General features: G+C 35.2%; 1 protein-coding gene and 1 pseudogene across 1 annotated transcript; both read right to left on the bottom strand.

The window, feature by feature from the left end:
- Window positions 1-1,701: 1,701 nt before the first annotated feature.
- Window positions 1,702-3,216, bottom strand: LOC122282535 (annotated as a pseudogene).
- Window positions 3,217-8,981: 5,765 nt separating this feature from the next.
- On the bottom strand, window positions 8,982-11,682 carry LOC122280658 (GDSL esterase/lipase At5g55050-like). The gene is made up of 5 exons (XM_043091637.1): window positions 11,178-11,682; window positions 10,653-10,795; window positions 10,060-10,293; window positions 9,692-9,941; window positions 8,982-9,395 (listed from the first exon to the last, which is right to left on the bottom strand). Exons 1-5 carry the CDS (start codon window positions 11,431-11,433, stop codon window positions 9,175-9,177), a joined length of 1,104 nt encoding a protein of 367 aa, XP_042947571.1. The 5' UTR covers window positions 11,434-11,682; the 3' UTR covers window positions 8,982-9,174.
- Window positions 11,683-15,918: the final 4,236 nt, after the last annotated feature.

Genomic DNA, 15,918 nt, shown 5'->3' with positions numbered 1-15,918 from the left:
GCAAGTGGGTATACCACGATAGTTCCCTTGTCCACAGCATGCAGCTTTAAACTAAACAAATCCTGAAATATGACAATCATAGGTAATTCATAAAAAAATATATAAAACTTAACAGGAAAAGGAGCAAATTATGCATATTTGAATTAAAAATAATAATAAAATTATAAATATGAACTAAAAACTTCTTTGTTTCATCCAAATTAAACATTTTTCAATTTTCAGAAGAAATAATATTATATCCTTTCTCGTCCTTGTCTTTTTTAACAAATTAATAGTACTGTACCATAAAGTTTTGCATTCTGGATTAAGTTTTGCAAGACACCGTACGCATCGCAGTAAGTGTAGCTCATATCCTTGATTTCTGATTTCAATTTCTGCAACATCGGCTCAACGCCTTCATTGTACGTTATACACAGGGAGTTCACTACTTCGTTGCATTCTCCTCCTAAGTCCCAAGCCCTCAGAAACGGGCAGCAGCCTACTGCAGACGCCCCCATAACCGCAAACTTACGTGCACCGTAATCGTATAGACGCTGTCCAGAAAAAATCCAAAACACAAACATATGGTGAGCTAATGATTTAAAACGTAAAACTCAATATCTCTATGCACATAATTTGTAGGTAGCATATTGCTTGCCTTTGTTTCTTTCGTATCATATGATTTATGTCACAAATCCAAGAGAACCAAATTAAGTATTATTAATTTGCATCTGTAATAATTCGGTTTGGAATGAAATAAACAAACAAAAATTGGAAATCACTCTCTTTTGTTATATTTTCAGGAGAAAACCTGGAGACCAGCCGGACTGGTCTTCCAGTACCATAACTAGCCCTCCAATAGGAGTCCGGCATGTAAGCAGTTTATTTTAATTACCATGCCTCCCTCTTCTTTGTATTCCAACCCTCCAACAACCCACCTGTGCCTCCCCTCTTCTTCGTATTCCAAATTTCCAACCCATCCCCACCCTAGTCCATCCCAACCCAAACTCATCCCCACCCCACTCATCCCTGATGGGAGAGAACACGAAGGATCAGTTTGACAGACAGCAACTGCCTCTTGAAGGAGCTCGTGAGCTCGACGTCAGAGAACACGATGAGCTAGAGAAATGTCGACCCCTGAACTTTGACGGACAGCAACTACCAAAATCTCAACCCCTAAACCTCGATGGACGGCACTCGACGGACAGAGCTCGACCCTCACATCCCTCCCAGACAGAGCGCAGTCCCCTAGAAACATTGCCGTAGGTTCTCAACGAGGGGAAAGCTTTGCGGTAGGTTCTCAAAGAAAGGTCTTTGACATTTTTTATTTTATTTTTGTTGTAACAATGATTTCATAACAAAAGAATTTGAGGGTTTGTGACATTGTGTTAGGTACTATCTCGGACCCGAGTTTTTTTTATACAATTTTTCTTCTTTTGTGGTAAGATAGTGACACTGTCAAATAATGCTTCTTCGAATGATATTTATCAAAATTTATGCTTCTTTCAACGTTGTATTTTGGATTTTGATTGAGAGTTAAATTATTTTTTGATGGGTTTAGTTAGATGTGTTGTTGGGAGCTTTTTTTTTCTTACGTGTACCCACCTGATTGGAGGGTTGTTTTCACCCAAAAACAACTTGACTGTCCCAAAGCGGCCTAGTATTTTTAGATCTCAATTAAAAAAATATTGAAAATTTGATTACATACCCTTAATTGTTCTTCTAGTGTATCAAGTACCAAGTCCACGCGCTTAGAAAAAAATGCTGTCGGGTGTTGTTCTTGCTGCTCGGATCAGAAAGCAGCGCGGAATACATGATATCGTTGTTTCCAATCGCTATCACGAAGATAGATTTAGCAAAAAGCTTATGCGCAGCAGATGATCCTAGCCGCTGCTTCAACTCTTCAGATACGACTGAAAAATAGTCAATTTGTGTCGACAAACATGTTTCCTCTCCCTGGGATTAAAAGGTTAAAAAAAAAAAAAAAAAAGGCACCAATCGCGCATTAACCAGTTGGTGGGTGGGAGTAGACTGAAAGTCTGAAGTTCGCGTGAATCAAATTAAGGAAAATGGTGAGCCAATATCCTCTAAAAATAGTCTTAATTTCTTGTCATCTTAATTTTTTATCATATAATAATTTTCATAAAATAAAATTTAAATATATTTCAAATCATTGTAAAAGTGTCAAATAATCACGTGGAGTACGTATTTCAAACATTTATTATTACTTTCTTCAGAAAGCCTTTTGTGGTTTCGAAAATTTTACTACAGAGTAATTAATTAGTGTTGATGCAATAATGCGGAATAGGTGCATAACAGAATTAAAAATAGTGCCGTACGTAGTGCAGTGCACCACGAACCAAAACAAACAAGGGAAAAGTAGTACTGAGTTGTCATTTTCACTAACAAAAATAAATCCTGTACTGTTAAGGATTCCAGCAGCTGCGGAGGCGAAGTTTGCACCAGTTAGGAACGACGTCGCGTTATTGATCTTTCCAGACCTGGATACCAAGGAGAGATATGGTGGTGAAGAAGGCAAGCCCACTCTCTCAGCTGCCCAACAATTCCATCCAATTTCAAATTTTAGGTCGTGAAAACCAGGCATGCAATGTCAGTGTATATATACTAATTTGCAGTACTTCCTGATCTGCTACTATATATTAATTATAAAAAATGAAATCTAGCTAACTTCTGAATGCTGCATGATATTCATGTCTGGTCTCCAGATGCATGCAGTAAATTATTGATTATAGGTTAAAGCTTTTACCTCATGAAAAAGCAAAAACAGTTGTACGTACTGTGTATCATGTCTATGTGTAGAGAGAATTAATGTAATCACATAAACAGTAAATCTAATTTGATCTCTTGCTGTACTATGACAATGGTGCGTGCATGCATGGCTATTGCCTAATATTGATCTCTTGATCAGAGAGACTTTTATCATGTGAAGCAGTACTGTTGCTGAAGGTATATATATAATTCTATATATAATACCAAAAAAGTCTGCAATATTCTTGCCGTTGCAAAACCTTCCGGTAGGTATCATGCCAGGAAAGTCGATTCCGTTGGGGTGAAATTTGCTTTGGCAAATGTATTTTTCAGGTAGTTGTTGTTGCCCACGTCCGGTATACAATCTCCAAATATAAATACGGCCGGGACCAACTGAGCCTCCGAGAAATTCAATCTCGAGAGAAAGATGAGGAAACTCATGAGTAGCATAACATTGGAATTAGCCATTGTTGGAGCGTCAGACAACTCTGATTATCTATATATAATGTATCTTTCAAAATCTTGTGGGTGGTATATATATAGAGTTTTACTACGTATATACAAGCACAGTTGCGCACTAATCTGCGTACCAACACTGATTTATTCATACTTAAAATTTAAATTAACACTGTTTTCAATAAAATCTACTTTTTAACCAATCACATCACATTGGTACACAGATTAGTGCACAATTATGCTTGCAACTATACTTTTCCATATATATATATATTTGCAGGGAAGCCAATGGTTCCGTTGTATTGAGCTATCTACTGCCTCCACTAAGAGCATTGGCAATGGCCTCGCGATTGCCCAATGCAAGTCTAAAATGGAGCACAAATTTGCATTTGCAACAGCCTAGCTAAAACTCAAAGGTTTGACATAACTGCTACAGTGAAGCTTCAGCCCTCTTCATGTTTGGCGAGACACTGTGTAAAGAGTAAATTATATTTTATTTATTTTTTTACTACCTACCCCCATCCATTTCCCTCGGTTTCTTATTGGGTATCACAAATTCCTTGCCATTCTTTCCTTTCTTTCTGTCTCGAACTCCCATCTTCTTCATCTCGTCGCCGTTCTTCAGCCCGTAGCCCTAAATCTCTCTAGCGGTCGCCTTCTCGAGCGGTTGCCGTCGTCTCCATGTAAGTCTCTCTTCCCCTCTCTTCTCTCTTCTCTTCTTCTTCTCTCTTGCCGTCGTTATGCATTTCTCTTCATTGATTGATTTTATCTCCTTTGCGTTGCAAGGTCAGACTAATTTTTCTGAAATAGGCTTGCTCCACGAACTGAAATGGTTCTTCTTGCTCCACAAACTGAAACAGTTCTTCTTCCTCCACGAATCTGTAGTGTACAGGTAGCATCTGTTTGGGTAAATTATTTGCTTTTTTTTTTTTTTTTGAGGATGAAATGACATTAAAGATGATTCATCGTTTGCAACTTGGTGTATTACATTTTTTTCCCTGAAATGTTATGGTCTCCACATTGATATCTACGTATTGAATCGATTGAAATGGTATTGCATTTTTTGATCTGTTTTGGCATATTGTTTGTCTATTGTGGAATGTTGTTTGTCTATTTTTTTTCTTCAATGTGTTCTTCAATTGTTGGTCTGTAGTTGGGGAAATGAACTCATGGTGGTGTCCAAGCCTAGGGCCTTAAAAGGGTTTCTTCTGTGTCCTCTCTTGTTGGTGTTTGGTAATGGGGTTGGCTTACAGTTACAAAAGTGCAGAACTAGAGGGTGAGGTTGGATCTTCTAGTTGTAGTGTTTTATGGTTTTCTTAAATGAATGGACTTTCTAGTTGTAGTGTTTTGGGGTTCTGACTTACATAGATATATATATTGTTATATTGTATAAAACCTTGCCAAGAAATTTTATTCTACTTTCTCTCATGCGACCTCCAGATTGTATTGTACATTGTGGTATGTTCAATGGTGATTTCTGTGTTAATTCATTCTTAATTAAACTGCGTCACTATGTTAATATACAGTTTTAATAAAACTGCATCATTGTGTTAATTCATTATTAATAAAACTGCATCACTATTTTATTAACACATTGTTAATAAAACTGCATCACTTTGGACTGCATATTTATGTGTGTGTTTAATATTTATGGTTCATTCAAATTGATGAAATCTTCCTTCCTTTATTTTGGATGAATAAATGAAACAGCTTTTTGCCAAGTTGTTGATTTCTGCATCTGTTGAACTGAGGGAACATTTCACTAATCTGAGTAATAAATATCAAAAGAAGCTATTTAGTTTAATTTTTTGTAGAAGGTAAAACCATTTTTTAATACTCTCTTCTTCTCAAATGGGCTTTGTTTACTTTGTCGAATCCAAGGAAGTTTCATTGTTTAGTGGCAGCAAGTTTTGTTGTTTAGCTTTTCGGAACAACTACAGAGACATTTTCTGAAGCCCCAGTTGTAATAAATTACTGTTATGCCGAGGGTCTGTATTTTAATGATTCCTTGTTAATAAAACTGCATCACTATTTTAATAAAACTGCATCAATAAAACTGCATCAAAACCCTTTGCATCACTATTTTAATTCTAAACCCTTTGCATCTCTAGGATCTTCTCATATCTCTCTTAAGTGGAAAAAAGTTTTTGACTTAAAAGTAAGTCCAATCAAAGAAGTCCTTTAAAACTTCAGGATTAGAAAGTAAAAATATTTTTTGAATTAACCCAAGGAATGGATGCAGAGGATCCGATAGAGACACCTTTTATTTGAATGAACCAAGGTTCTTGACCTTATCAAAGTATTTTTTCAATGTTGTAGGGACCCTGTTTTACTGGTTGTAGGGTCTGAAAATGTATTTTTTACTCAGCTATATACAATATATTTTTTTATGATTGCAAACTGGATATAGAATTTGTTGCATTTGGAGAAACTTTTGCCAATGAACTGTTATACAGTATAAACGCTGGCTACATGAACTGTTATTCTTATTCTCTTTCAATGCATGTGCTTTTTCAGTTGGTTTGCAAACTAAATTAGCTGGCACCACTTAGTAATTATTTATTGCTAATTTCTTGGTTGTATCAATTGATTAATTCTCCTTTGGTTTTCGCCTGGGCTGTTCTCTTTCGGTTTCTATCAAATGATGTTGAGATAAATGATATATGAACTGAGATACTGCAATATGATGTTGAGATGTTTTATAATTTTCAACAATATGATGCTGAGGGTTTTATATTGGACTTGACTATTGGGCAACTTGTCTGACTCCTTGAAAATTTAATATTTTTCAAGGATGGACACACATTTTGATGATGACTCATTCTTCACCACTCTATTACAAAGTGGAGGAGGAGGTTATAATAGCACCCCAACGCAACATGATAATGTTGTCCAAGCAACTTCAAATGGCGGTGAAAAGAGGCATCTTTTAAAAAAAGTTCAACAAGGTGCATCTTTCACTGTTGAAGAGGATAACCTCCTCGTCTCAGCTTGGCTCAACATTAGCATCGATGCGATAAGGGGCACTGATCAAAAGTCCACTCAAATGTGAGAAAGAATTACCACTTTTTATCATGAATATAAAAAACCGAACATTGCCAACCGTTCTGAGGGCTCTTTGATGAATCGATGGTCCACGATTCAAAAATTGACAAATAAATTTTGTGCATATATAGCACAAGTAGAGTCATTGCACCCGAGTGGTGCAACGGAGCAAGACAAGATATGTACCCTAAAACCTATTTTCATTTAATTTGTAATGGACTTATGAACTAACAAATATTTCTTTCACTTTTATAGATTGAGAAAGCTAAAGTGTTGTACAAAGAGATAGTAGGGAGTAATTTCATAATGGAGCATTGTTGGTGTCTTTTGAGACACCAACTGAAATGGCAGCAACACATCTCCACCCTTGGTAAGAAGAGAAGGTAACCTGAAAAAGTTCTCGGTGTTATTGATGTTGACCATGCTGAGGAAGACATAGAGGTTCTTGCTGAGAGACCTACAGGCAAAAAAGTTGAGAAAGAAAGGGAGAGGAAGCAGAAGTCCATGGAAGGCAACGATGGTGAGATCAAGACTGCCTTAGCTAAAATAACTGAGGATAGAGCGACGACCATGGAAGAGCGTAGAAATGCGACCCTGAAGGCAGACCTAGAAAGATCGGCAGTGTTTGAACTAAAAAAATAAGAAATTCAAGGCAAAGATGATGTTGCTAGATCTTAGTAGCCTGAATGCCATTCAACAAGAATATTTTGACTATATTCAATGGAAAATTTTAGAGGAATGGAGGAAGGAAATCGGGAGTACATCTACATCTCTTTCGACACCTTATGGAGGTGTCTAATGTTGGTAGCTTTGATTTTTTTTATTTTTTATTTTTTTTGAGATTATTAGTGGCTGCCCAGCCACATGTAGGCTGGATAAACATGTGGCTGGGTAGCAACTAAATTAATCTATTGATTAATGGACTATTTTGTAAATTTCTAGACTGTTTTAGTAGGATTGTGGACTGTTTTGATAATAGTGGACTATTTTAGTAATTTTTGGACTGTTTTAGTGGACTATATTTCTAATTATTTGGACTGTTTTGATAATAGTAGACTGTTTTTGTTATAATAGACTGTTTTGGTAATACTATAAAAAAATATTATTATATTATTTTTTAGACTTAAAGATAATTAGTTTAATATAGATTAATTTAATTAAAAGTCTATATTATAACTAAAATATAATATTCTAACTAAATTTTAGACTTGACAATGGTGCTCTAAGTCCAGCAGAACAACCACAACAACTGAGCTATCCACTGCTTCTACTATTTCCAGCAGAGCACCCACATCAACAGCAGAGAGCACACCATCAGCTTCCAACAGAGCAACCACGCCTAGTGCCTCATTGGATGACTCTCCAAAGGACTGCTCTGGAATCACCTAGAATATAATAATGGACTCTCCAAAGGACTGCCTACCCTCTGGGTATGGCAGATGTACTATTTTATATTGTGGCCGACACGTTCTAACCAACTCTGTACATAATAATGGCCTCTCTATAATGCACGGCTAGTGCTTGAATATATTCCTAGGAGAAAATTGTTAGAATATTTTTTCTCTCTATAAATTTATCACTGTACACAGCAATATTAAACACAGAAAGAATTTACAGATTTCATCTTCTTCCTTGTGTGTTCTCCATTCTAACTCGTTGGGTTAAGTACCGATGATTTATGTTGTAAACAGTGGATCAAGTACAAGAACAGCAACAACAACATTCAAGTACTATTTAAGTGTACGTACGTGTAGACGCATATATAATATTCAACATAGATTCTAAAATAGACGTACGCATATTTTTGATGATCAGCTTGTAGACGCAGACCATTCAACTATTCGGTATACGTAAGAGTCGATCTTAGTACTGATTAATATTAAACCCACTTTCCGCGATGTGTGGGTACACAACAGTAGCGGTGTGATCTTTTGCATGCTATGAACTATCATTATTAATCATGCCTCGAATTCTCAAGGTAAAAAAATGGAGTTTTGTTTCCGCCAAAATAATATCAACAATAAAATTGAAAGTGGATGCAAACTTAGCGCTTACTTGGAAACACAACTGTTATCATGAGATACTCTCATACTATTTTTTTACTATTTATAAATTATTTATTACTATTCATAGATAATTTGAGATATTTAATATCCAAACAACCTCTTCAATTAAAATTTATGTGTAGTTAAGTTTGGCACAGTCCATAGACAAGATGATAGTGTCCAAGAAAAATATATTATAAAGTTAAAATACACTTAAGAAAGTGTTTATACTATATATATAATTTGATTAATTTTAAAAATAAATATTAGAATTTAAATTTTATAATCAAATCTTATTATTTAAGTTATAATGTCGATGTGTGCTCTATGCATAAACTAGATGAACTCCATTGTCCAATATAATTAAATCCATGATTGTCGACTGATTTCTTCCATATCCATAATATGTTTGGTTTCCATTTTAGCTTGTACACTCGTAGAGCATCCATTCAGTGTATAAATATGTCGGAACTTATATAATAAGATAAAAGTGGAATGATAATAATGTAGTGTATGGTTGTACTTGCGCTCTCAAACTACAACGTTTTTTACTTTAAATAATATAATAAAGCCTCATTTTTTTTCGCATGTAAAAGTAAAAGTTTGGAGGTTGAAAAAGATTGTTTTTCAGCAATATCAATATCTATCAACAGATCTCAAGAAAACGGTGCCGAGATGAATGCGGCGTACTGTCAAAAGGTCGTACAGTGTAATGCTATTGAGCAGTAGAATTTTAGGCACAAAACAAGATACTGTAATTTATTTAGTAATTTTAATGATATAGGTCCTAAAAGAACGGCGAACTCATGCATGGTCATAATAAAGGCGCACGGCATATATGATTTACATGGTTAGCCGTCCAAGGGCGATAGTGTAGAGTCTAGACTGCAACTAGATGCCTCACGTTCAATGGGAATGTGAATTGTGAAGGACCATCAAACAAGTTGTCTGCGATAAGGCGATGAGCAGCCTCTGTTGGATGGTATAGATCCCAGAAAAGGTGCTCTTTTCTGTTGGAGCAATACGTAGATATTGGGAGGCAACCAAACTTTGCATTTAGGTTCCCTAACCCACAACATGCAGCTTTAACATCTACGAATCCTGAAATCAAACAGGAAAACGTTAATTAATCATCCATATGAACTGACACTCTAATCTGCTCTGCAAAATCAATTGAACTTGCTCAAGGAACTAGCTTGCAGGTTGATCAGGCTATATGAAATATCTATATGGATGATTAGGAACTATCCATCAAACACTCTTTTCTGCAGGTTGATCAGGAACTATCTATTAGTGATACTATATGAAATATCCTTCTACCTCTGTTTTTTATTTTGGCTAGTTTTACCATATATATTGTTCCAAATTAAATTATCAGAAGGAAAGAAGCACTGTACCATAAGCTTGTGGTTTCTGGACGAAGTTTTGCAAGATACTGTATGTATCTAAGTAAGAGTAGCTAATGCCTTTGAGCTCTGATTTCCATTTTTGCAACATTGAAGTAAGGCCTTCATTGTATTTGACAGACAAGCGGTTTGTTTCCTCGTTGCATTCTTCTGTTTTGTTCTTATTCCTCTCTGATGGGCAGCATCCGATTGCTCCGATCCCCGTAATCACAAATTTACGAGCACCACCATTGTATATACGCTGCCCCCAAAGTTCATATTAAAAAGAAGTTTGTATTTTGTATTTTTTTTTAAAAAAAAAATTAAAGGGAAGAAAGATCAGCATCTGTCGAAAAAGTTGATCCTTTTGTTGCATTTACCTTCAGTTGTTCTTTCAGTTTAAGAGCCATCAAGTCCACGTACTGCTGTGGGGTGTTCTTGCTGCGGAGATCAGAAGAGCCGGAGTAACCAAAGACATCGTTGCTTCCAATCACAACGACAAAGAGAGATTTGGATAAAAGGTTTTGTGCAGATGTGGACCCTCGCTGTTGCTTCAACTTTTCACACACCGTCAACAAGTAATCTACTTGTTTGGTCAGAGGTATTGATTGGCGCTGAAAAAATTAAAACAAAATAAAACAGTAAAGCAAGTCAAAATGAGGGCCAGGGGACATCGATGTCCAATATTATGGGCCTATGTTTTTGTTGCATTTCATCCATTTTATGAGTGGGCCACGCTTGCATTTTTTACAAAGGATGATATCTTCTTGCTTTGGGCATATTGGGCCCATATTCTAACAGCCCGATTCTAGGAGTCCGAGAAAAACAAACTAGTAGATATGTTTTTTTTTTTAATTAATTAATCAATTAATTTCTCATTAATATTATAACAATACGATAAAATCTATATTAAAGAGCAATCTTAAAAAAAAAAGGAGAATTAATTGGTATTTAGTATATTTGTTTCACTTACAAGACGTTCGTCCGTGCCATCAAAGATGCCGGCACCCCCGGAGGCGAAGCTAACACCAGTTAGAAACGAAGCGTTGTTGATCTTGCTGGAGTTGGATACAAGGGAGAGATATGGTGGCGAAGTTGGAAGGCCAACTTTCTCAGCTGTTCAATTATTCCATTCAGTCCAAGTTATCAAAAAGTCGTGAAAAAACCCCTAACAGAATGATACATGCACATCTATTTTTTAAATTATTAATGACAATGACATTTCTGTACTGCCGACGATTGTTTTAGAATAAATTGTCATCATCTGGTTTATAGTCACCTACTCATGTCAATATAGGTAAACATGATATTTTCACATCAAACGAGGCATTAAAGAGCTAACGATAGAAGGGAAGCTGAGTACTAGTCATCATGTGAAGATGGAATCACGCCGACAGTAAACCTTATATGCACCAAAACCATGGAACAAATTAACAATCCTGACAAGAAATTAAATCGGTTTAAACTATAAATGGTAATTCCACACGTTTGCACGTACCAAGAAAGTCGGCAGCATTCTTGCCATTAGTAAACCTCCCGGTTGGCTTATGGGTGGGGAAGTCAACGCCGTTGTGGGGGAAGTCTGCTTTGGCAAGCGAAAGCGGGAGGTAATTGTTGTTGCCCACATCTACAAGAGAGTCTCCCAATACAAACACGGCCGGGACCATCTGAGCCTCCAAGATATAATTAGTTCCCCAGACGAAGAAACAGATGAAGAAGAGGCCGTAACTCGCTAAGAAAGCTTTGGAAGCCATATTTAATGGGTGGAATATATAGAACTGCAGCAGATCGATCTCCGATAGGAAGTAGTACTACTTTCTCTATGAGCTCTGATCTATCTCAAATTCTGTCGGGGCAGCAGATAAATGGTTTATTTGGGTTAATATAGATAAGAGGATGCATGTAAAGTACTGATGATCGTCGTAGATGATGGGCACAGTTTTGAGTGTGAAAAGATCTAAAGATACCACTCATGAGTCATGAGAGACCACTTGCGTGTACTGTTGTGGCTGAGGTAAAGCAGTACTTCCAAAAGCATTCAACCCATCAATGAATTATTCATGAACAATATCTTTGGCATTTTCACAAACAACTTTCCAGCTTTCAACTTTTCCAAATATATAAATTAAGCCCCGTTTTAAGCATATCGATAGATCTAGGTTAAGGTTCTTGCTAAAAGGTGCTACAAATTAGACACACACACACACATATATATATAATCTGCTACGTACTTAGAATATATAAACTATATAATAATATTATTATATATGTCTCTTGTGACGGCACCTGATCAGCTTCCTCCACGTGTATTGATATGATCCATTTATGAGAATAATTAATATTAATTTGGTACTTTTGTTAATTTGCATGTTATATATATGTTTAATCAGTACGAATAGATTATGGGCATCGCGCACATACATGAGCCGTCCCACTTAGCATAAAAGTAAATCATTCTAAAGCAAATTTGGTAAGCACTAGATGATCATGAATTAGTTGAGAAGCTTTAAGAGCAAGTCATGTCTCCATCTGGAATCTTAATGGGTCCTAATTGTCGAATCAAGATCACATGCAAGTGTAGATCAGAGCAAAACAGTGGTCCCAATACGCACTAGAATATAATATTTATGTTCCAATCAAATCCCTCGTTGATGATTAAAACAGGCAGCTTATAACATCAACCGTTATAGCTATTGATCATTAATATAAAGTATTATAACATTCATGAACTTATTTGGGTTGTTGCAATATTCCATGCCTGCCATCATTGATATTGGAAAATATTTAGAAAGCAATATTTATATAAATATATATATATATATTCACATCGATGATATTCATGCATAAAACGTGAATTTACATGCATGCATGATATGCTCTACAAGTTGTGTACGACTACTGGCGCCGTGAGCTAGTGACATTTATCTTTCACGGCTACGAGTGGCTTCTAAAGCTGATAAATGATGACAAATTAATGCTACTTAAAAAAAAACAATGGTTTCGATCGATCCCGCCAGTCAATATATATCCATTAATTACATGATTAAATCCTAAATAGTTTGAAATAAGATCCTATTTTACTTAAAATGAATCGTATTCATGAAATATTTCAATTACAATAATAATATTGAATTAGTATATATACACGTTCTAATTATATGTGAGAACGCAATGCAACGCCGAGCATAAATGCATGCATGCATGCAGCTCAGGTACCGTGTGGAAGGCAAGTAAGGCAACTCAGGCATTTATAATAGGAAAAATTTAGTTGTAATTGATTTTGCGCACCAATACATATATTTATATAATGTGATTGGTCAGAAAATAAATTTTATTAAAAATAATACTAATTTTAAATTTAAATATAAAATTATAATCAATATTAATATATAAATTAATATGCAAGTTCGCTTGTACGTAATAAAACTGATCTTTATAATAATATCCAACTCATGCGATTGGGTGGAGTGGTTCTACTACCAAAACGAGTGGTTCAGGCTAGCTAGTTCCCTTGACCCATAGGAAATTAATTAGTGTGAAACGAAAAACACAGCCCGCACCCTACGTACGTATACGACCCGCCGCCTCCATCATCCACTGCTGACCTGTATGCATGTATTTGTTTCTTTAGCCCGTCTTTTGGGATTTTTGTGCTTCAGAAATTCAACGATGTACCTGGACCCAAAAAAAAAAAATCACAAGACTTCAAACATCGAATGATTTATAGACCAAAATTTTCTAAAATGCATGCCGACCAGAATTATGAACCCAAAACGTGTTGATCATCGAAGCACGCGGAAGTAATTCAACGAGTCCTTGAATTATTATATTGATCAGACTCGAGATTGCATGGACTCCAATAATATTATTCCGATAATATTCAAATAACATCATGAGTTTGATCTCTATTGAGACTTTTTGATTAAATTATAGCGCGATGGCAAATAGGTGACAGATTTTATTTTCTAGGAGATTAAATGCTAGCTTGCAAATTTATATCATGTTATTTAGGCATTTTTGTACCTTCTTTTTTCTAATTAGTTTCTAATTTTATTGTTGGTTTGAATTATTAAAATCATATACATGCATGTCATGATATTAATGGCATTGATAAAAGAATTTAATGGTGTTAGGGACATTACAAGAAAATTGTTTATTTGCGACCAATTAATTCCAGTGAAATGACTATTTTCAGTTAAAATTGGTTGTAAATAGTCTTTTGATTGTAATAAATTGATCACAAAAACCTGATGTTCTTGTAGTAGAGAAAAATTCCCCCCATAAGTTTAGCCCAACCCAAGCAAGCATGGCACCCCGCCCAAGGCCAAACCTAAGCCCGTCCGGCTCCGAGCCACACAATTGCGGGTACCCCCAGTCCAAGAGGACGCAGGTCAAGCCGACGGGTCAGGTGGAACATGATCCAAAGAAAATCAGCACCCCTATCGCCAAGAAAGAAGTAGCATGCTACTTCGATGGAACAGCACGATCCGACACCCTCATCAAGCCAAGCCGCATTAATTGGGCTCTGGCAAGGGCCACTCAGGGAGACAGGGCATGGAGCTCCCTACCCTTGGGACGGGTATAAGTATCCCCCTCGAACACCATAAAAAGGTAATCTAAAAAAACTACCAATCTCTCGAGAGTTTTCCTCTAGACGAGATTGACTTAAGCATTGGAGGCTTCATCTGGCGACTCACTAGGCTGTTGGAACTGAGAGTGATTTTGTGTGTGTAGGTAAAAGAAAACCTGAGCCCTCGAGTAGTCCAGTCCAAAGACACACGAAACACGACGTTAACAAACAGAATACTATGCGCATGAGAAATTCTTTTTGAAATTAAACACAAATAGTACTAGACGTATTGTTCCATAGCTATCTAAAGGTTTTAGAGTTTAAAGTCACAATAAAAAAACACATCGTGTTTGAGGTGTGATTCATCATCAAACGTGACATGAGTGGCGCCATTGGAAGCTTATGATCATAGGAAGTACTGTTTTATAGTATTCACTCTATTCATTTTATAGAAGTGCTATAATTACAAAAAGATCTCATAAATTAAATTAAACTAATAAACTAATTGACATGACTTTATATGATATGTTAGATTTATTTTACAATAAAAATAACTTTATAATCTGACATACCACATCAAGTCACGTTAGTTTGTTGGTTTACTTTTGTGAGATCTTTTTGTGATTAAAACATTTCTCTTCATTTTAAAAAACATGAAATATTATTCTCATCTCATAATTATAATTTAGGATTCTTTTTTGTGTTTTCTCTAATGAATAGTTGTAAATCTATGTAACAATTGAGACAAAGTGTATTATCTTATTCACTAGTTTACCTTAGATAAAGGTTGCAAAAAGATTATTGAATTTTTTCAAGTCAAATAAACTATGCAGAAAATGAGGAAATGCTTATATGTATGTCTTGTTATCGTTCTATACTAATTATAATAATATAATAATAACAATATTTATTTTATTCTAATTAATAATTAGAATAGAATTATAATATTTATTTTATTAGAATTTAAATTCTATATTCTATATATATTCTATAATATTAAAAATAGAATTCTAATTTGAAATGATTAAAATACTAAATGTTTTACTATTTATTTCACTTGAAATGGAGATGATCCTTGCCTCAAATTTATAATGACCGATAAGTAGTCTCACAACTTTTATGTATATGTAAATGTATATAATATATATATATATATAGTTAAGTGTGATCATCTAAAGCAAATGACCAAATGTTTAGACTTCAGTTCCGTAACTAATGTAATAATTATGAAAAGCATGCAACTTTTACCAATAAAGAAAATCACACTACAACATATGGTAGCTTTTGCCACGAGTTTTTTTTCTGCGGCATGATATCATGAGAAAAAGTGACATTTTGCCATCAAAATTATTGGAGAGAATAAATATAGATATTTTTTCATAAGATTATCATGGTCGATAATATTTGATGACAAAAGAATGTTTTACTCTCAATCTTGGAAAAAGCCCCAAAATGTTGTAGGATCATGATTTAATTGGTTGTTCACATGAACTCAAAACTATCAAATTTGTCATAACCCAACAGCTAGCGTCTTAATCACAGCTATATATATATATATATCATATATTTTACGTCCGTTAAATGTTTTTCTAGTTTGAGAGTCATATATAGAACATAAATAATCTTGAGGGATAGTAGACTTCATTTTTTTTCAAAATGATTGCGTAGA

Source organism: Carya illinoinensis, chromosome 11 (genome assembly GCF_018687715.1).
Source record: "Carya illinoinensis cultivar Pawnee chromosome 11, C.illinoinensisPawnee_v1, whole genome shotgun sequence".
Classification (NCBI taxonomy): domain Eukaryota; kingdom Viridiplantae; phylum Streptophyta; class Magnoliopsida; order Fagales; family Juglandaceae; genus Carya; species Carya illinoinensis.
The sequence above is the reverse complement of the archived record's forward strand: the minus strand, read 5'-3'. Positions and strand labels throughout refer to the sequence as shown.

What these genes read in the sequence shown, in the direction of transcription:
- LOC122280658 (XM_043091637.1), bottom strand. Translation starts at nt 11,433, where the DNA reads ATGGCTTCCAAAGCTTTCTTAGCGAGTTACGGCCTCTTCTTCATCTGT. An exon ending in ATGGCACGGACGAACGTCTT is followed by an intron (nt 10,294 to 10,652) that starts GTAAGTGAAACA and finishes TAATTTTTTCAG; the next exon opens with CGCCAATCAATACCTCTGAC. An exon ending in CCAGAAACCACAAGCTTATG is followed by an intron (nt 9,396 to 9,691) that starts GTACAGTGCTTC and finishes GTTTGATTTCAG; the next exon opens with GATTCGTAGATGTTAAAGCT.